At 39.8% G+C, this 22,627-nt stretch overlaps 1 protein-coding gene across 1 annotated transcript in view; it reads left to right on the top strand.

The window, feature by feature from the left end:
• The first annotated feature begins 254 nt into the window (after nt 1-254).
• The window catches only part of LOC133662301 (solute carrier organic anion transporter family member 3A1-like), a 56,269-nt gene continuing 33,896 nt past the window's right edge, over nt 255-22,627 (top strand). The window contains exons 1-2 of the mRNA XM_062066191.1: nt 255-731; nt 13,506-13,965. Of these exons, the coding sequence (XP_061922175.1) occupies nt 570-731; nt 13,506-13,965 (622 nt within the window). The 5' untranslated portion in view covers nt 255-569. The remainder of the gene's footprint in view (nt 732-13,505; nt 13,966-22,627) is intronic.

The raw sequence follows: 22,627 nt of genomic DNA, 5'->3' as shown, positions 1-22,627 counted from the left end.
GGCCCACCACCCATTGAAGTGGCCAGCGAAAGGCTGGAAGTAAAAGAGCATTTTCGTGGATAAATGTGTTTGTTCTTCCAGTTTTTGACAGAAAATGTTTTACGAGGACGATGGCGAGGATGATGATGATGATGATGATGATGACAGAGGAAGAGGAGACACGCGCTCAGCACGTGTCGCCGAGTGGGCGGAGCCTCGTCGTCATCGTGGCTCCTCCCCGCCGCCTGCAGGACGCAGAGATGCGGCGAGGAGCAGGCCGGACCAGTCGAGTCGCTAGCGGGTCCACGAGGACGCAGGAAGATGCAACATTGCGGATGTTCGTGCGTCGACCATCCGTGACCGACGCGCGCACGCAGCCCATCACGCACCGCACTCGTTAAGGTGGCCGCCATGCGGAGCGGACATCGGCGTCTCTGAAAGCAGGGAGAGTCGCTCCCCCCCTCCCCTCTTCCTCCTCCCCCCACCTCCTCCTCTTCCTCTCCCCCCCCCCGCAACGGAACCGGATGATCTCCGCCGGACCGGAGCCGCCGACGTCGACGAGCCGTCGCGGAGCCGCCTGAGGCCGCAGGATGCAGGTGAGAGATGCGGTGTGCACGGAGCGCATCAGCAGCGACGAGCCGGAGCAGGATGACGTCAGCCAGAAGAAGACGTCATGCTTCTCCAACATCAAGATCTTCCTGGTGGCGGAATGCGCGCTCATGTTGGCTCAGGGCACGGTGGGCGCGTACCTGGTGAGTGCACACTCCTCCCCTCCTCCCCTCCTCCCCTCCTCCCCTCCTCCCCTCCGCCGTCATCCTCACGGTCGTCCTTCACCGCGACAAGGCCACGCTGGTCCGCACATGACAAGCTGCCATTGGCGCCTTGTGATTGGCGGAGAGATGAGGCCTTTGCACCAACGCCACGCGCACGCTGCCATGTTGTTGTTAATGTTAATGTTAATGTTGTTGTTGTTGTTGTTGTTGTTGTTAATGTTGTTGTTGTTGTTGTTGTTGTTAATGTTAATGTTGTTGTTGTTGTTAATGTTGTTGTTGTTGTTAATGTTGTTGTTGTTGTTAATGTTGTTGTTGTTGTTGTTGTTGTTGTTGTTGTTGTTGTTGTTGTTGTTGTTGTTGTTGTTGTTGTTGTTTAGCAAACAGCCACAAGCTGCAGGGTGCACCTTCTCCTTCACCTTCTCCTTCACCTTCTCCTTCACCTTCTCCTTCTCCTTCACCTTCTCCTTCTCCTTCTCCTTCTCCTTCACCTTCTCCTTCACCTTCTCCTTCACCTTCTCCTTCTCCCTCTCCTTCTCCTTCTCCTTCTCCTTCACCTTCTCCTTCTCCTTCACCTTCTCCTTCTCCCTCTCCTTCTCCTTCACCTTCTCCTTCTCCCTCTCTTTCTCCTTCTCCTTCTCCTTCTCCCTCTCTTTCTCCTTCTCCTTCATCTTCTCTTTCACCTTCTCCTTCTCCTTCACCTTTTCCTTCTCCCTGTCCTTCTACTTCTCCTTCTCCTTCTCCTTCTCCTTCACCTTCTCCTTCTCCCTCTCTTTCTCCTTCTCCTTCTCCTTCATCTTCTCTTTCACCTTCTCCTTCTCCTTCACATTTTCCTTCTCCCTGTCCTTCTACTTCTCCTTCTCCTTCTCCTTCTCCTTCACCTTCTCCTTCTCCTTCTCCCTCTCCTTCTCCTTCACCTTCACCTTCTCCTTCTCCCTCTCCTTCTCCTTCTCCTTCTCCCTCTCCTTTTCCTTCACCTTCTCCTTCTCCTTCTCCTTCTCCTTCACCTTCACCTTCTCCTTCTCCCTCTCCTTCTCCTTCTCCTTCTCCCTCTCCTTCTCCTTCTCCTTCTCCTTCTCCTTCTCCTTCTCCTTCTCCTTCTCCCTCTCCTTCTCCTTCACCTTCACCTTCTCCTTCTCCCTCTCCTTCTCCTTCTCCTTCTCCTTCTCCTTCTCCTTCTCCTTCTCCTTCTCCCTCTCCTTCTCCTTCACCTTCACCTTCTCCTTCTCCCTCTCCCTCTCCTTCTCCTTCTCCTTCTCCCTCTCCTTCTCCCTCTCCTTCTCCTTCTCCTTCTCCTTCTCCTTCTCCTTCACCTTCTCCTTCTCCCTCTCCTTCTCCCTCTCCTTCTCCTTCTCCTTCTCCTTCTCATTCTCCTTCTCCTTCTCCTGCCTCTGATTGTTCAAACAGGTGCAAAGCCTAATTTGCGGCAGCTTGGGAAAAAGCAAGAAAAACTTCCATAGAAGAATGTTTTGTTTATTAAAGCCACTAAAAGTAGTCCAGGCCAGGTTAGTTGTAGTTCAAGAATATACATCCGTGTACTTCTCAGGTTAGTTGTAGTTAAAGAATATACATCAGTGTACTTCTCAGGTTAGTTGTAGTTCAAGAATATACATCAGTGTACTTCTCAGGTTAGTTGTAGTTAAAGAATATACATCAGTGTACTTCTCAGGTTAGTTGTAGTTCAAGAATATACATCAGTGTACTTCTCAGGTTAGTTGTAGTTCAAGAATATACATCAGTGTACTTCTCAGGTTAGTTGTAGTTCAAGAATATACATCAGTGTACTTCTCAGGTTAGTTGTAGTTAAAGAATATACATCAGTGTACTTCTCAGGTTAGTTGTAGTTCAAGAATATACATCGGTGTACTTCTCAGGTTAGTTGTAGTTCAAGAATATACATCAGTGTACTTCTCAGGTTAGTTGTAGTTCAAGAATATACATCAGTGTACTTCTCAGGTTACTTGTAGTTCAAGAATATACATCAGTGTACTTCTCAGGTTAGTTGTAGTTAAAGAATATACATCAGTGTACTTCTCAGGTTAGTTGTAGTTCAAGAATATACATCAGTGTACTTCTCGGGTTAGTTGTAGTTCAAGAATATACATCAGTGTACTTCTCGGGTTAGTTGTAGTTCAAGAATATACATCAGTGTACTTCTCAGGTTAGTTGTAGTTCAAGAATATACATCAGTGTACTTCTCGGGTTAGTTGTAGTTCAAGAATATACATCAGTGTACTTCTCAGGTTAGTTGTAGTTCAAGAATATACATCAGTGTACTTCTCAGGTTAGTTGTAGTTCAAGAATATACATCAGTGTACTTCTCAGGTTAGTTGTAGTTCAAGAATATACATCAGTGTACTTCTCAGGTTAGTTGTAGTTCAAGAATATACATCAGTGTACTTCTCAGGTTAGTTGTAGTTCAAGAATATACATCAGTGTACTTCTCAGGTTAGTTGTAGTTAAAGAATATACATCAGTGTACTTCTCAGGTTAGTTGTAGTTCAAGAATATACATCAGTGTACTTCTCAGGTTAGTTGTAGTTAAAGAATATACATCAGTGTACTTCTCGGGTTAGTTGTAGTTAAAGAATATACATCAGTGTACTTCTCGGGTTAGTTGTAGTTAAAGAATATACATCAGTGTACTTCTCAGGTTAGTTGTAGTTAAAGAATATACATCAGTGTACTTCTCAGGTTAGTTGTAGTTTAAGAATATACATCAGTGTACTTCTCGGGTTAGTTGTAGTTAAAGAATATACATCAGTGTACTTCTCGGGTTAGTTGTAGTTAAAGAATATACATCAGTGTACTTCTCGGGTTAGTTGTAGTTCAAGAATATACATCAGTGTACTTCTCAGGTTAGTTGTAGTTAAAGAATATACATCAGTGTACTTCTCAGGTTAGTTGTAGTTAAAGAATATACATCAGTGTACTTCTCAGGTTAGTTGTAGTTAAAGAATATACATCAGTGTACTTCTCAGGTTAGTTGTAGTTCAAGAATATACATCAGTGTACTTCTCAGGTTAGTTGTAGTTCAAGAATATACATCAGTGTACTTCTCAGGTTAGTTGTAGTTCAAGAATATACATCAGTGTACTTCTCGGGTTAGTTGTAGTTAAAGAATATACATCAGTGTACTTCTCAGGTTAGTTGTAGTTAAAGAATATACATCAGTGTACTTCTCGGGTTAGTTGTAGTTAAAGAATATACATCAGTGTACTTCTCAGGTTAGTTGTAGTTAAAGAATATACATCAGTGTACTTCTCAGGTTAGTTGTAGTTAAAGAATATACATCAGTGTACTTCTCAGGTTAGTTGTAGTTAAAGAATATACATCAGTGTACTTCTCAGGTTAGTTGTAGTTAAAGAATATACATCAGTGTACTTCTCAGGTTAGTTGTAGTTCAAGAATATACATCAGTGTACTTCTCAGGTTAGTTGTAGTTAAATAATATACATCAGTGTACTTCTCAGGTTAGTTGTAGTACCCGCACTCTTTTACTATGAAGCCACGTTGATGTAACACCTGGCTTGGCATTGTCTTGCTAAAATAAGCAGGGGCGTCCATGATAACAACATATGTTGCTCCAAAAGCTGTATGTACCTTTCAGCATTAATGGTGCCTTCACAGATGTGTAAGTTACCCATGTCTTGGCCACTAATACACCCCCATACCATCACACACTAATACACCCCCATACCATCACACACTAATACACCCCCATACCATCACACACTAATACACCCCCATACCATCACACTAATACTTCCCCATACCATCACACACTAATACACCCCCATACCATCACACACAAATACACCCCCATACCATCACACACTAATACACCCCCATACCATCACACACTAATACACCCCCATACCATCACACTAATACACCCCCATACCATCACACACTAATACACCCCCATACCATCACACACTAATACACCCCCATACCATCACACACTAATACACCCCCATACCATCACACACTAATACACCCCCATACCATCACACACTAATACACCCCCATACCATCACACACTAATACACCCCCATACCATCACACTAATACACCCCCATACCATCACACACTAATACACCCCCATACCATCACACACTAATACACCCCCATACCATCACACATGCTGCCTTTTACACTTTCACCCTAGAACAATCCGGATGGTTCTTTTCCTCTTTGACGTCCACAGTTTCCAAAAACAATTAGAAATGTGGACTCGTCAGACCACAGAACACTTTTCCACTTTGCATCAGTCCATCTTAGATGAGCTCAGGCCCAGCCAAGCCGACGGCGTTTCCGGGTGTTGTTGATAAACGGTTTTCGCCTCGCATAGGAGAGTTTTAACTTGCACTTACAGATGTAGCGACCAACTGTAGTTACTGACAGTGGGTTTCTGAAGTGTTCCATGTGGTGATATCCTTTACACACTGATGTTGATGCAGTACAGCCTGAGGGATGGAAGGTCACGGGCTTAGCTGCTTACCTGCAGTGATTTCTCCACATTCTCTTTGATGATATTACGGAGCGTAGATGGTGAAATCCCTCAATTCCTTGCAATAGCTGCTTGAGAAATGTTGTTCTTAAACTGTTCAACAATTTGCTCAGGCATTTGTTGACAAAGTGGTGACCCTCGCCCCATCCTTGTTTGTGAATGACTGAGCATTTCATGGAATCTACTTTTATACCCAATCATGGCACCCACCTGTTCCCAATTAGCCTGCACACCTGTGGGATGTTCCAAATAAGTCTTTGATGAGCATTCCTCAACTTTATCAGTATTTATTGCCACCTTTCACAACTTCTTTGGCACGTGTTGCTGCCATCAAATTATAAAGTTAATGATTATTTGCAAAACTAAATAAAGTTGATGAGTTAGAACATGAAATATGTTGTCTTTGTAGCATATTCAACTGAATATGGCTTGAAAAAGATTAGCAAATCATTGTATTCTGTTTATATTTACATCTAACACCATTTACCAACTCATATGGAAACGGGGTTTGTATATGTATGTGTATATATGTATTTATATATGTATATATACAGTATGTATATATATATATTTATGTGTATGTATGTGTGTGTATATGTATTTATATATGTATATATACAGTATGTATATATATATATTTATGTGTATGTATGTGTATGTATATATACGTATGTATATGTATGTGTATATATGTATATATATATATATTAATGTGTATATATATGTGTTTGTATATGTGTATGTATAATATATATATATATATATATATATATATATATATATATATATATATATATATATATATATATATATATATATATATATATATATATATATATATATATATATATATATATATATATATATATATATATATATATATATATATATTAGGGATGTCCGATAATGGCTTTTTGCCGATATTCCGATATTGTCCAACTCTTTCATTACCGATACCGATATCAACCGATACCGATATCAACCGATATATGCAGTCGTGGAATTAACACATTATTATGCCTAATTTGGACAACCAGGTATGGTGAAGATAAGGTACTTTTAAAAAAAATTTATAAAATAAAATAAGATAAATAAATTGAAAACATTTTCTTGAATAAAAAAGAAAGTACAACAATATAAAAACAGTTACATAGAAACTAGTAATGAATGAAAATGAGTAAAATGAAGTGTTAAAGGTTAGTACTATTAGTGGAGCAGCAGCACGCACAATCATGTGTGCTTACGGACTGTATCCCTTGCAGACTGTATTGATATATATTGATATATAATGTAGGAAGCAGAATATTAATAACAGAAAGAAACAACCCTTTTGTGTGAATGAGGAGGGAAGTTTTTTGGGTTGGTGCATTAATTGTAAGTGTATCTTGTGTTTTTTATGTTGATTTAATTTTTTTTAAAAAAACAAAAAAAAAACGATACCGATAATAAAAAAAAACGATACCGATAATTTCCGATATTACATTTTAACGCATTTATCGGCAGGCCGATATTATCAGACATTCCTAATATATATATATATATATATATATATATATATATATATATATATATATATATATATATATATATATATATATATATATATATATATATATATGGGGGATATGCTTTATCAGTATCATGCTTCAAAGCCGTAATTTGGAAAAGCTGTGCACTACAAAATGTGATCATTGTCATCATTAAAGGCCTACTGAAAGCCACTACTAGCGACCACGCAGTCTGATAGTTTATATATCAATGATGACATCTTAACATTATAACACATGCCAATACGGCCGGGTTAACTTATAAAGTGACATTTTAAATTTGCCACTAAACTTCCGGTTCGAAACGCCTCTGAGGATGACGTATGCGCGTGACGTAGACCGGGGAACACGGGTATGCCTTCCACATTGAAGCCAATACGAAAAAGCTCTGTTTTCATTTCATAATTCCACAGTATTCTGGACATCTGTGTTCGTGAATCTGTTGCAATCATGTTCATTGCATTATGGAGAAGGAAGCTGAGCAAGCAAAGAAGAAAGTTGTCGGTGCGAAATGGACGTATTTTTCGAACGTAGTCAGCCACAACAGTATACAGCCGGCGCTTCTTTGTTTACATTCCCGAAAGATGCAGTCAAGATGGAAGAACTCGGATAACAGAGACTCTAACCAGGAGGACTTTTGACTTGGATACACAGACGCCTGTAGAGAACTGGGACAACACAGACTCTTACCAGGATTACTTTGATTTGGATGACAAAGACGCAGACGTGCTACTGTGAGTATGCAGCTTTGGCTTCTAAACATTTGATCGCTTGACCGTATGTGCGCAACTTTTTTTTGCGTATGTACGTAACTTTTTTAAAATATATAAGCTTTATGAACCTTGGGTTAGGTGAACGGTCTTTTGGGCTGAGTGATTGTGTGTGTTGATCAGGTGTTTGAATTGTATTGGCGTGTTCTATGGAGCTAGGAGCTAGCAGAGGAGCTAGCATAACAAACACGTAGGTGTTTTTATGCAGGATTAATTTGTGGCATATTAAATATAAGCCTGGTTGTGTTGTGGCTAATAGAGTATATATATGTCTTGTGTTTATTTACTGTTGTAGTCATTCCCAGCTGAATATCAGGTCACCCCCGCCTCTCACAGCATCTTCCCTATCTGAATAGCTTCAACTCCCCACTAGTCCTTCACTTGCACTTTACTCATCCACAAATCTTTCATCCTCGCTCAAATTAATGGGGAAATTGTCGCTTTCTCGGTCCGAATCTCTCTCACTTCATGCGGCCATCATTGTAAACAATAGGGAACTTTGCGTATATGTTCAACTGACTACGTCACGCTACTTCCGGTAGGGGCAAGCCTTTTTTTTATCAGATACCAAAAGTTGCAATCTTTATCGTCGTTGTTCTATACTAAATCCTTTCAGCAAAAATATGGCAATATCGCGAAATGATCAAGTATGACACATAGAATAGATCTGCTATCCCCGTTTAAATAAAAAAAAAATTCATTTCAGTAGGCCTTTAATTCTCACTTCCTCATTTTGATTTTTTTTTAAAAAAAAGATAAAAATCAGCAAAATAGATTTTTGTTTTGAGCTATATATATTTTATTACTGTTTAATTCAAATGATTTATTCTTTATTGAGTTTATTTCATTGTATGTTTCAGTGCCACATAGTTCAAGTTAATCAAAACAAGTATATAGTTTAAATAAGGTTTTTTTTTTAAATGTATTTTTAAGCAAATGGAAATTATATTTAAACCTTTTCTGTAACAGACTGAAAACAAAAGAAATGAAAATAAGTATACATTCATTTTTTTACCGCTTGTCCCTTTCAGGGTCCAGCTGCATTATAAAATAAAAATAGTTAGTCTTTTGTTGTAATTTGATGTATATTGCTTTCATTTTTGTTTTCTTCAATGTTATGCAGAGGTGTACTTATAACAGTTTTATAGACACCTATTTGGAGGATTAGGGCAGACAAGCGATGTAACGGATGAGAATGTCAGTTGATGGATGGCAAAAACTGAATGACGACAACAACAACAAAAAGACAAAAACAGGCCAATGCGGTAAAGAGAAGCAATACAACATCAATCACAAGTGGACTGTTGATTAGACATGAGAGCACTAAGAAATGAAGTTTGCCACAACAAAAGGTGCACAAACACTCCTCCAGGATGACAATTGTCTCGGTAAAGAAGGTGTGGGAGTGGACAAGTGTGTCTCCTCCGCACCTGACCCCCCGCCCCACTCCACACCTGTGGCACACCAGCCTATTGACAAGACGTGGGTGGACACCTTCCACACCTGACCCCCACTCCACACCTGTGGCACACCAGCCTATTGACAAGACGTGGGTGGACACCTTCCAACGTGACAGTTGGTTGACTGGACATGTGCGACGCAGCTGTCTCAAACGTTGTCACGGCGACTCGCTGCTCATTAGGAGCACCTGGGTCAGCTTTGATTGACAGGCCAGGAAGTGACTGTGCTGACAAGGTGTGGCCACTTACCCACCCAGGGAAGACGTTTGTGTCTTTTCTACCAAACCTTCCTTTTGGGTTAGGGTACCCTAACCCCTAACCCCTAACCCTAACCCTAACCCTAACCCTAACCCTAACCCTTTCCATTTTTTGCATTTAAATTCTTCATTTTGTTGCATCAAATTTCATTTCATTGAATGAAAAATGTGTGAGCAAAATGTGTTTTTAAAAATCAGTTAAAAATTCAGTCAGTAAAAATATCATTATATAAAAATTCAGTGCAGAAATTTTGGTCCTTAAAAGAATATTTATGTACTGAATTTTTCTTACACATTTTTGTACTCTGGTTTTTTTTTTTTACACTGAATTTTTATAATTTTTTTGCACCTTTTCTTTTCTGCACTGATTTTTTTTTTTTTACACGTTGAATTTTAAAACACTATTTTTTTTCCGCACTGAATTTTTCATATTGAATTTCCACACAGTTTTTTATGCAGCAAGTTTTGCTGCACTAACTTTTTTTACATTCAATTTTTATACATTACATTGAATTTTTTTATACCAAATTTTTAGACACTGATTTTAACTCACTGGATTTTAAAACTTAAGCAAAAGATATATTGAATTTCTACACAATCATCCACCAGTCTTTTTTTTTTTACACAAAATTTGTATACACTGATTTTTACACGATGAATTTTAAAACCCTATTTTTTTGCACCAAATTTTTTATAGTGACTTAATTTTTAGCACTGAATTTTTATACAATCAATTTTTCCGCACTAATTTTTTCAAACTAATTTTCACTCACTAAATCTTTACACACTGGATTTTAAAAGACATTTTTATTTCGGCAGCAAATATTTTTTATATTGAATTTCTACACAATGAATTTCTACACAATGAATTTTATATTGAATTTCTACACAATTAATTTCTACACAATGAATTGTTATGCACCAAAATGTGTTGGCCTGAATTTTTTTTACACCAAATTGTTATACACAGATTTTAACTCACTGATTTTTAAAAACTTTAAAAAAGTTGTATATTGAATGTCTACACAATCATGCACCAATTTCTTTTTTACACAAAATTTGTACACACTGATTTTTACACACTGAATTTTAAATTTAAAAAAAAGATATATTGAATTTCTACACAATTAATTCTGCACAATTTTTACACACTGAATTTTACAACACTATTTTTTTTTTGTCTGCACTACATTTTTTAAATTGAATTTCTACACTATTTTTTTTATGCAGCAAGTTTTGCTTCACAAAATATTTTTTTAACTGAATTTTTATACAATACATTTTTCTGCACTAATATTTTAAACTGATTTTCACTCACTGCATTTTTACACACTGGATTTTAAAAGACAATTCCTTTCTGCACCAACTTGTTTTTATATTGAATTTCTACACAATGAATTGTTATGCACCAAAATTAGTTGCACTGAATTTTTTCTTACAACATTTTTTTATACACTGATTTTAACTCACTGAATTTTAAAACGCATAAAAAATGATTTTGAATTTCTACACAATTAATTGTCGTGCATCATTTTTTTCTTTTTTCAATTTTTTTTAACAAAAATTGTATACACTGATTTTTACACGCTGAATTTTAAAACTTAAAAAAAAAATATTGAATTTCTACACAATTAATTCTGCACTATTTGTTACACACTGAATTTTAAAACACATTTTTTTCTGCACCAAATGTTTTGTATTGAATTTATACACAATTTTTATGCACCAAATTTTGCTGCAATATTCTTTTTTGCACTGAATTTTTAAACAATACATTTTTCGAATTTCTTTTACACCATTTTTTTATACACAGATTTTTACATACTGAATTTTAAAACACTATTTTTTTGTCTGCACTACATTTTTTAAATTGAATTTCTACCAAAAAAAAATGTATGCCGCACATTTTGCTGCACAAATTAATTTTTTTACTGAATTTTTATACTGCACTAATATTTTAAACTGATTTTCACTCACTGCATTTTTGCACACTGGATTTTAAAAGACTATTTCTTTCTGCGCCAACTTGTTTTTATATTGAATTTTCTACACAATGAAAATTTGTTTGCATTGAATTTTTTTTAAACACTGATTTTATTATTTTTTTTAAAACTCATAAAAAAATTATATTGAATTTCTACACAATTAATTGTCGTCCATCTTTTTTTTTTATGCACCAAATTTTGCTGCAATATTATTTTTTGCACTGAATTTTTAAACAATACATTTTTCGAATTTCTTTTACACCATTTTTTTATACGCTGATTTTTACACACTAAATTTTAAAACACTATTTTTTTGTCTGCACTACATTTTTTTAATTGAATTTCTACAACAACAAAAATGTGCACAAATTATTTTTTTACTGAATTTTTATACTGCACTAATATTTTAAACTGATTTTCACTCACTGCATTTTTACACACTGGATTTTAAAAGACTATTTCTTTCTGCGCCAACTTGTTTTTATATTGAATTTCTACACAATGAAAATTTGTTTGCATTGAATTTTTTTTTAAACACTGATTTTATAATTTTTTTTAAAACTCATAAAAAAAATTATATTGAATTTCTACACAATTAATTGTCGTGCATCATTTTTTTTTATGCACCAAATTTTGCTGCAATATTCTTTTTTGCACTGAATTTTTAAACAATACATTTTTCGAATTTCTTTTACACCATTTTTTTATACGCTGATTTTTACACACTGAATTTTAAAACACTATTTTTTTGTCTGCACTACATTTTTTTAATTGAATTTCCACAACAAAAAAAATGTATGCAGCACATTTTGCTGCACAAATTACTTTTTTTACTGAATTTTTATACTGCACTAAAATTTTAAACTGATTTTCACTCACTGCATTTTTACACACTGGATTTTAAAAGACTATTTCTTTCTGCGCCAACTTGTTTTTATATTGAATTTCTACACAATGAAAATTAGTTTGCACTGAATTTTTTTTGAAACACTGATTTTATAATTTTTTTAAAAACTCATAAAAAATGATATTGAATTTCTACACAATTAATTGTCGTGCATAATTTTTTTTCCCATTTTTTTACACAAAAATTGTATACACTGATTTTTACACGCTGAATTTTAAAACTTCTAAAAATATATATTGAATTTCTACACAATTAATTCTGCACTATTTGTTACACACTGAATTTTAAAACACAATTTTTTTCTGCACCAAATGTTTTGTATTGAGTTTATACACAATTTTTATGCACCAAATTTTGCTGCAAAATTCTTTTTTGCACTGAATTTTTAAACAATACATTTTTCGAATTTCTTTTACACCATTTTTTTATACACTGATTATTACTCACTGAATTTTAAAACACTATTCTTTTGTCTGCACTACATTTTTTTAATTGAATTTCTACAACAACAACAAATTAATTTTTTTACTGAATTTTTATACCGCACTAATATTTTAAACTGATTTTCACTCACTGCATTTTTACACACTGGATTTTAAAAGACTATTTCTTTCTGCGCCAACTTGTTTTTATATTGAATTTCTACACAATGAAAATTTGTTTGCACTGAATTTTTTTTGAAACACTGATTTTATTATTTTTTTTAAAAACTCACCAAAAATGATATTGAATTTCTACACAATTAATTGTCGTGCATCATTTTTTTCTTTTTAAAATTTTTTTTAAACAAAAATTGTATACACTGATTTTTACACGCTGAATTTTAAAACTTCAAAAAATATATATTGAATTTCTACACAATTAATTCTGCACTATTTGTTATTCTACACAATTTCTACACAATGAAAATTTGTTTGCAATGAATTTTTTTTAAACATATTTTGTATACACTGGTTTTATTATTTTTTTTAAAAACTCACAAAAAATGATATTGAATTTCTACACAATTAATTGTCGTGCATCATTTTTTTTAAAATTTATTAATTATTTTTTTTTCACAAAAATTGTATACACTGATTTTTACACGCTGAATTTCAAAACAAATTTTTTTTTCGGCTCTGAATTTTTTTCATATAGAATTTTTACACAATGAATTTTTATGCACGGAATGTTTCTGCCCTGAATTTTGAACCACTCGGCTTTTGCTCACCAATTTTGAATTGTGGACGTAACGCTGCGCCAAGTTTTAACGTGTCCCAGTCCGCTGTGCACCCCCGACTTTTCACCGTCTGTCCCGTGGACTTTGTCTCCCGCCAGGTGAGCGTGCTGACCACCCTGGAGAGACGCTTCAACCTGCAGAGCGCCGACGTGGGCGTGATCGCCAGCAGCTTCGAGATCGGCAACCTGGCCCTCATCCTCTTCGTCAGCTACTTCGGCGCCAAGGCCCACCGGCCGCGCTTGATCGGCTGCGGCGGCATCGTCATGGCGCTGGGGGCGCTGCTGTCGGCTCTGCCCGAGTTCTTGACCCACCAGTACGAGTACGAGGCCGGGGACTCGTGGCACGCCGAGGACGGCCGGGACGTGTGCTCCAACAGCACCCGCTCGGACAACAAAGACTCTGCGTATAAATGCGGCGACCGCGCCAGCACCAACATGATGTACCTGCTGCTGATCGGGGCCCAAGTCCTGCTGGGCATCGGGGCCACGCCTGTGCAACCCCTGGGGGTGTCCTACATCGACGACCACGTCCACAGGAAGGACTCCTCCTTGTACATAGGTAAGATGTGTGGGTGTGTGTGCTTGCGGGGGGAGGCGTGACGGCTCACCTTTTCATATTCCCTGTCAAAAAGATCACATGTGTATTTAATTAATAATAAAAATAATAGATTTTATTTGTAAAAAGCACTTAACATTGAGTAAACAACCTCAAAGTGCTATTAACAAAATAAAAAGATAATAAAAAACTAAATAAAAACAAAAACTAGAACAGCCAAATAGCTAGGACTAGTATGCATATATCTAAAAAAAAAAGGCATTTAAAAAAAAAGGGTTTTTAAGCCTTTTTTAAAAACATCCACAGTCTGTGGTGCCCTCAGGTGGTCAGGGAGAGGTCAATTCAAGATAGTCGCATACAGTACGGAAGGGGATTCATGAGGCCCCACCCCTGTTCATCATTTTTGTCATGCAGTCCGCTGAAAACGAGGGAAAGCGCCACTCCACATAGCAACTTACAATGCGGTCAAAGTTGGACTCCCCACAAAACAAGACATTCGACACTCCACTGCCACCTGGCGGCCAAAGTGGATAGCACACCCCTGCAACTGGTCACGTTTCACGTGTCAGACGAATAGGAATCCCCGGAAAGTATTCACAGCGCTTCACTTTCGCCACGTTTAGTGCCTTTTTTTTGCATTTTTATCCTCAAAATTCTACACACAATTCCCCATATTGACAAAGTGAAAAGTTTTTTGTTTATCTTAAGAAATGCTCGCAAATGTATTAGAAATAAAAATAAATACGTGCATGACTGTAAGTATTCACGGCCTTTTTGTCGACGTTGCCACGCTTTACTGCCCGCCTGGTGGTTTTAATACGTTTGCTAACATTTCTAAAAAGAAAAACCTTTTTCACTTTGTCATTCTAGAGCATTCATTTGTTGAATATAGCATTGTACTATCATGTCATGTTTATAACCTCCAGAGACCCAGCGTCCTCTGAAGTGGACATTCATGTTAAGTATACAACTTCCTGAGAACAAACGTCCTCCAAAGTGGACATTTGTGTTGAGTTTATAACCTCCAGAGACCCAGCGTCCTCTGAAGTGGACATTCATGTTAAGTATACAACTTCCTGAGAACAAACGTCCTCCAAAGTGGACATTTGTGTCAAGCAGAGTGGACATTTGTGTTGAGTTTATAATGAGAGGGTTAGGGTTAGGGTTGGGGTTAGGGTTAGGGTTGGGGTTGGGGTTGGGGTTAGGGTTAGGGCTGTGGTTAGGGTTAGGGTTAGGGTTGGGGTTAGGGTTAGGGTTGGGGTTAGGGTTAGGGTTGGGGTTGGGGTTAGGGTTAGGGCTGTGGTTAGGGTTAGGGTTAGGGTTGGGGTTAGGGTTGGGGTTAGGGTTAGGGTTAGGGTTAGGGCTGGGGTTAGGATTAGGGTTAGGGTTGGGGTTTGGGGTTTGGGGTTGGGATTTAGGGTTATGGTTAGGCATAAAGGAAAATAGTTGGTTAGGGCTAGGGTTAGGGCTGGGGTTAGGGTTAGGGTTAGGCCTGGGGTTAGGGTTGGGGTTGGGGTTAGGGTTAGGGCTGGGGTTAGGGTTAGGGTTGGGGTTAGGGTTGGGGTTGGGGTTAGGGTTAGGCATAAAGGAAAATAGTTGGTTAGGGCTAGGGTTAGGGCTGGGGTTAGGGTTAGGGTTAGGGCTGGGGTTAGGGTTAGGGTTAGGGTTAGGGTTAGGGTTAGGGGTTAGGGTTAGGGTTAGGTTTATGGTAAGGATTTAGGGTTAGGGTTAGGGTTAGGGTTAGGGTTAGGGTTGGGGTTAGGGTTAGGGTTGGGGGAGGGGTTAGGGTTAGGGTTAGGGTTGGGGTTGGGGTTAGGGTTGGGGTTAGGGTTGGGGTTTGGGGTTGGGATTTAGGGTTAGGGTTAGGCATAAAGGAAAAGAGTTGGTTAGGGCTAGGGTTAGGGCTGGGGTTAGGGTTAGGGTTAGGCCTGGGGTTAGGGTTGGGGTTGGGGTTAGGGTTAGGGCTGGGGTTAGGGTTAGGGTTGGGGTTAGGGTTGGGGTTGGGGTTAGGGTTAGGCATAAAGGAAAATAGTTGGTTAGGGCTAGGGTTAGGGCTGGGGTTAGGGTTAGGGTTAGGGCTGGGGTTAGGGTTAGGGTTAGGGTTAGGGTTAGGGTTAGGGGTTAGGGTTAGGGTTAGGTTTATGGTAAGGATTTAGGGTTAGGGTTAGGGTTAGGGTTAGGGTTGGGGTTAGGGTTGGGGGAGGGGTTAGGGTTAGGGTTAGGGTTGGGGTTGGGGTTAGGGTTGGGGTTAGGGTTGGGGTTTGGGGTTGGGATTTAGGGTTAGGGTTAGGCATAAAGGAAAAGAGTTGGTTAGGGCTAGGGTTAGGGCTGGGGTTAGGGTTAGGGTTAGGCCTGGGGTTAGGGTTGGGGTTGGGTTAGGGTTAGGGCTGGGGTTAGGGTTAGGGTTGGGGTTAGGGTTGGGGTTGGGGTTAGGGTTAGGCATAAAGGAAAATAGTTGGTTAGGGCTAGGGTTAGGGCTGGGGTTAGGGTTAGGGTTAGGCCTGGGGTTAGGGTTGGGGTTGGGGTTAGGGTTAGGGCTGGGGTTAGGGTTAGGGTTGGGGTTAGGGTTGGGGTTAGGGTTGGGGTTGGGGTTAGGGTTAGGCATAAAGGAAAATAGTTGGTTAGGGCTAGGGTTAGGGCTGGGGTTAGGGTTAGGGTTAGGGCTGGGGTTAGGGTTAGGGTTAGGGTTAGGGTTAGGGTTAGGGTTAGGGGTTAGGGTTAGGGTTAGGTTTATGGTAAGGATTTAGGGTTAGGGTTAGGGTTAGGGTTAGGGTTGGGGTTAGGGTTAGGGTTGGGGGAGGGGTTAGGGTTAGGGTTAGGGTTGGGGTTGGGGTTAGGGTTGGGGTTAGGGTTGGGGTTTGGGGTTGGGATTTAGGGTTAGGGTTAGGCATAAAGGAAAAGAGTTGGTTAGGGCTAGGGTTAGGGCTGGGGTTAGGGTTAGGGTTAGGCCTGGGGTTAGGGTTGGGGTTGGGTTAGGGTTAGGGCTGGGGTTAGGGTTAGGGTTGGGGTTAGGGTTGGGGTTGGGGTTAGGGTTAGGCATAAAGGAAAATAGTTGGTTAGGGCTAGGGTTAGGGTTAGGGTTAGGGCTGGGGTTAGGGTTGGGGTTAGGGTTGGTGTTGGGGTTAGGGTTAGGATTAGAGTTAGGGTTAAGTTTAGAGTTAGGGTTAAGGTTAGGCATAAAGGAAAATAGTTGGTTAGGGCTAGGGTTAGGGCTGGGTTAGGGTTAGGGTTAGGGTTAGGGTTAGGGGTTAGGGTTAGGGTTAGGTTTATGGTAAGGATTTAGGGTTAGGGTTAGGGTTAGGGTTAGGGTTAGGGTTGGGGTTAGGGTTAGGGTTGGGGGAGGGGTTAGGGTTAGGGTTAGGGTTGGGGTTGGGGTTAGGGTTGGGGTTTGGGGTTGGGATTTAGGGTTAGGGTTAGGCATAAAGGAAAAGAGTTGGTTAGGGCTAGGGTTAGGGCTGGGGTTAGGGTTAGGGTTAGGCCTGGGGTTAGGGTTGGGGTTGGGTTAGGGTTAGGGCTGGGGTTAGGGTTAGGGTTGGGGTTAGGGTTGGGGTTGGGGTTAGGGTTAGGGTTAGGCATAAAGGAAAATAGTTGGTTAGGGCTAGGGTTAGGGCTGGGGTTAGGGTTAAGGTTAGGGCTGGGGTTAGGGTTGGGGTTAGGGTTGGTGTTGGGGTTACGGTTAGGATTAGAGTTAGGGTTAAGTTTAGAGTTAGGGTTAAGGATAGGCATAAAGGAAAATAGTTGGTTAGGGCTAGGGTTAGGGCTGGGGTTAGGGCTAGGGTTAGGGCTGGGGTTAGGGTTGGGGTTAGATTTGGGTTAGGGTTAGGCATAAAGAAAAAGAGTTGGTTAGGGCTTGGTGTTGGGGCTGGGTTTAGGGCTGGGGTTAGGGTTGGGGTTGGGGTTAGGGTTAGGGTTAGGATTAGAGGGTTAGGGTTAGGGTTACAGTTAGGGTTAGGTTTAGAGTTAGGGTTAAGGTTAGGCATAAAGGAAAATAGTTGGTTAGGGCTAGGGTTAGGGCTGGGGTTAGGGTTAGGGTTAGGGCTGGGGTTAGGGTTGGGGTTAGGGTTAGGGTTATGGTTAGGGTTAGGGTTAGGCATAAAGAAAAAGAGTTGGTTAGGGCTAGGTGTTGGGGCTGGGGTTAGGGCTGGGGTTAGGGCTGGGGTTAGGGTTGGGGTTAGGGTTAGGGTTAGGATTAGAGTTAAGGTTAGGTTTAGAGTTAGGGTTAGGGTTGGGTTAGGGTTAGGGTTAGGGTTAGGGTTGGGGTTAGGGTTAGGGTTAGGGCTGGGGTTAGGGTTAGGGTTGGGGTTGGGGTTAGGGTTAGGCTTAGGTTTAGGCATAAAGAAAAGAGTTGGTTAGGGTTAGGGTTAGGGCTGGGGTTAGGGTTAGGGCTAGGTTTAGTGTTGGGGTTAGGGTTAGGGTTAGGGTTAGGGTTGGGGTTAGGGTTAGGGTTAGGGTTAGGTTTATGGTAAGGATTTAGGGTTAGGTGTTGGGGGGTTAGGGTTAGGGTTGGGGTTGGGGTTAGGGTTAGGGTTAGGCATAAAGAAAAATAGGTGGCTAGGGCTAGGGTTAGGGCTGGGGTTAGGGTTAGGGTTAGGGCTGGGGTTAGGTTTGGGTTAGGGTTAGGGTTGGAGTTGGGGTTGGGGTTAGGGTTAGGGTTAGGCATAAAGAAAAAGGGTTGGTTAGGGTTAGGGCTGGGGTTAGGGTTAGGGTTGGGGTTAGGGTTGGGGTTGGGGTTAGGGTTAGGGTTAGGGTTAGGGTTAGGGTTAGGGTTAGGCTTTGGTCACTTCAGAGGACGCTGGGTTTTAGGAGATTATAAACTCAACACAAATGTCCACTTTGGAGGACGTTTGTTCTCAGGAAGTTATATACTTAACATGAATGTCCATTTCAGAGGACACTGGGTCAAAGGATGATAATATTAAAGTTGTTTGTTTTTGTCAGGTTCAAATACAATTATACAATTATTATCAAATACAATTATTCTGACAGTTTTTTCCACATATATCTAAATATATCTTTGCGCCAAAAAAAAAAACAACAGGAAAAAAAAGTGGTTTCTTTGAATATGCGCTGAAAAAGTCTGAAAAAGTCTCCTGCATGTTTGAGAACGTGGCTAAACTCACAGGTAAGCAGCCACACAACACAAAGGTGCAGTAAATGAGTGTCTCCATGGTGATGTCCCGCATAGCACAGGCACAATCCTACATTGTGCACCTCCGGCTTTTATATCACAGATTGTGCCATTTCTCCGTCATGCCGACAACACAAAGCAAGAGGTCGCACACACACACACACACACACACACACACACACACACACACACACACACACACACACACACACACACACACACACACACACACACGTTACATCCTGTCTGCCAAAGTTGCCAAGGCAACAGTGCAGAGGCAGACACCGATGCGCTGTGCTGCTCATGTTCCTCGCCGTCTGTGGAGAGCCTGAATCGTGATGAGACTAAATGCCAACCAAAGACAAGAAGCCACGTAGGCACGTACTGTACGCCGCCACCACGTACTGTACGCCGCCACCACGTACTGTACGCCGCCACCACGTACTGTACGCCGCCACCACGTACTGTACGCCGCCACCAAGTACTGTACGCCGCCACCACGTACTGTACGCCGCCACCAAGTACTGTACGCCGCCACCACGTACTGTACGCCGCCACCACGTACTGTACGCCGCCACCACGTACTGTACGCCGCCATGACGTACTGTACGCTAATACCTCCGACTGATAAGTCCATACAAAGTTGGAGCTGCTCCCCTGAGTTACAATAAACTATATGTCTTAGTGTCTGAAGTAGCGTTATCACTGGAGGACGAGGCCGAACGTTACGCCAGGGAGCCAGGAGCAGGTATGCTAATTGCTAACCTAGTCGCCTATTTAGCTTGAGACAACCCAAGAAACGAGTGTTTTGTAGCGGATATAATGACTTTAAAACAGTAATCATGGTTTTGTTGTTGTTACTTGGCCCAAAAAGTAATTGAATTACTGACGGAAATACACCTTAATAAACATAATTAAGGCAAGGAAGTATTGCGTTACATATATATATATATATATATATATATATATATATATATATATATATATATATATATATATATATATATGTATATATATATATATATATATATATATATATAAATATATATATATATATATATCTGGCATATACAGTTGGGACGTTTCATGAGAGCAGAGTGTGTGTGTGTGTGTGTGCCTTTAAAAGGCGGCGCCTGTTGCCAAGTTCCATAGCTGTAGTCCCCTTGTCCACAATTTGCAAGCTTGTCACTTCAGTCATGGATTTTGTTGTTCGTTATTCCCTGGTAGTAGCATTACTCGTGTGTTGTTTGCTGTGTGATGTTGCCTCCTTCTATTTGATTGCTTGGAGTAAGGTGCTGCTTTGTTGCTTTCATGAGGTGAAAGTGACTTCCTGCATCGATCTTGTTGACGTACGACCGCAGCAAAAGTAGCGTGCCACGTTGTAACGTGCGTACGAGTAATTCAAGTATTTAAATTACTCGTTAACAGTAAAAGTAATGGTCGTTATTTTTATTTTTTTATATATATTCTAACTTGTGAATAAATGCTAGCAAATTTCGCTACCAATGGAGGTAATAGGAGTCGCTCTATTCCGCCTACAAAAGGCTCTAAAAAACATTCAAAAGCATCCATCAAGGTTTTGTATACACACTGTAAGTATTTATGTAATGTAGTATCCGTCACATTCATAACAACATGTGATATTTACATATTTTGATCAGTTTAAGCATCACAACGTTCGCGTTTCCCTTCAACAACAACGACAAGACTACTAATCATGGCAGACTGGATGAGAGACAACAAAGACTACTTTGGGACAAATGATGATCCAGAAACGTCTATTTTTGAGCCTGAATATAAGGAGGATGATGTACAAGTTTTAGAAGCTGTGTGCTAAACAGATGCACTAAGTCAGTTACCAATGGAGGTAAAAGGAGTCGCTCTATTCCGCCTTTAAAAGGATCTAAAAAACATTCAAAAGCATCCATCAAAGTTTTATGTACACACTGTAAGTATTTATGTAATGTAGTATCTGTCACATTCATAACAACATGTGATATTTACATATTTTGATCAGTTTAAGCATCACAACGTTCGCGTTTCCCTTCAACGACAATGACAAGACTACTAATCATGGCAGACTTGATGAGAGACAACAAAGACTACTTTCGGACAAATGATGTTCCAAAAACTTCTATTTTTGAGCCTGAATATAAGGAGGATGATGTACAAGTTTTAGAAGCTGTGTGCTAAACAGATGCACTAAGTCAGCTACCAATGGAGGTAATAGGAGTCACTCTATTCCGCCTTTAAAAGGATCTAAAAAACATTCAAAAGCATCCATCAAAGTTTTATATACTCACTGTAAGTATTTATGTAATGTAGTATCTGTCACATTCATAACAACATGTGATATTTACATATTTTGATCAGTTTAAGCATCACAACATTTGCGTTTCCCTTCAACAACAACGACAAGACTACTAATCATGGCAGACTTGATGAGAGACAACAAAGACTACTTTGGGACAAATGATGATCCAGAAACTTCTATTTTTGAGCCTGAATATAAGGAGGATGATGTACAAGTTTTAGAAGCTGTGTGCTAAACAGATGCACTAAGGTGATAAAAACTGTTTTTGGTTCAGTGGACGACCGGGACTTTCCAAAGACCTTGACTGATCCGACACAAGCCCAAGGTTTCTGAGGCTGCTTTTAACAGATTCACCAAGAAGACCAAGGGAGTTCTAGATCAGGAGGATCTTTTTTATCCCGACCAATCAGAGTCTCCTCCGTTTTGTTCAAATTCATCTGGAGGGAATTCAAGGACAACCAGTTTTTGATCCAGGACACACATGCCAAGGACTCAGGTAAACAGTGAAACTCCGGGTCATTGGAGGAGCGATACGGTTTTATCACCCGCATAGAAATGATAAGAAACTAAGAATCAACCGACCAAGCGGCATCAGGTCCACTTGAAAGAAAACCGGCCCCGGTGCAGAGCCCTGGGGAAGTCCACGTGACACCTTGGACATGTTCAAAGCAACATTAAAAGTTCTTCCATTGATATCAGACGTAGACCAGCACCAGAAGACCACCTCAGACTTGAGTCGATGAATCGGTGTACTGTGATCCACGGTACCAAAGAATGGAGTTGAACCAAAACTGTAACGACCGGAGTCATCATGTAGCCGTATTGCTAAGTGCTAATTAAGACATACCAACATAATAAAACAATCACTTACTGTACTATGTCTGCTCTCACTGGAGTAAAGACTAATGGGATGTTTATATCTTCCCCTTTAAACGAATACACAACCTTTTACTATCCAGGTGTCCTCCAACCTCCGAGGACAAAGCTACGAACAATGGGGCTCCGCCGCTCCCAGTCTGTGGAACGCTCTCCCTGACCACCTGAGGGCACCACAGACTGTGGATGCTTTTAAAAAAGGCTTAAAAACCCTTCTTTTTAAAAAAAAAAAAAAGCCTTTTTTAGATATATGCATACTAGTTTTAGCTATTTGGCTGTTCTAGTTTTTATTTTTTTGTGTTTTTTATTATCTTTTTATTTTATTTTTTTAATACACTGTAGCACTT

This window comes from Entelurus aequoreus, linkage group LG02, assembly GCF_033978785.1.
Source record: "Entelurus aequoreus isolate RoL-2023_Sb linkage group LG02, RoL_Eaeq_v1.1, whole genome shotgun sequence".
Taxonomy (NCBI): Eukaryota; Metazoa; Chordata; class Actinopteri; order Syngnathiformes; family Syngnathidae; genus Entelurus; species Entelurus aequoreus.
The sequence above is the reverse complement of the archived record's forward strand: the minus strand, read 5'-3'. Positions and strand labels throughout refer to the sequence as shown.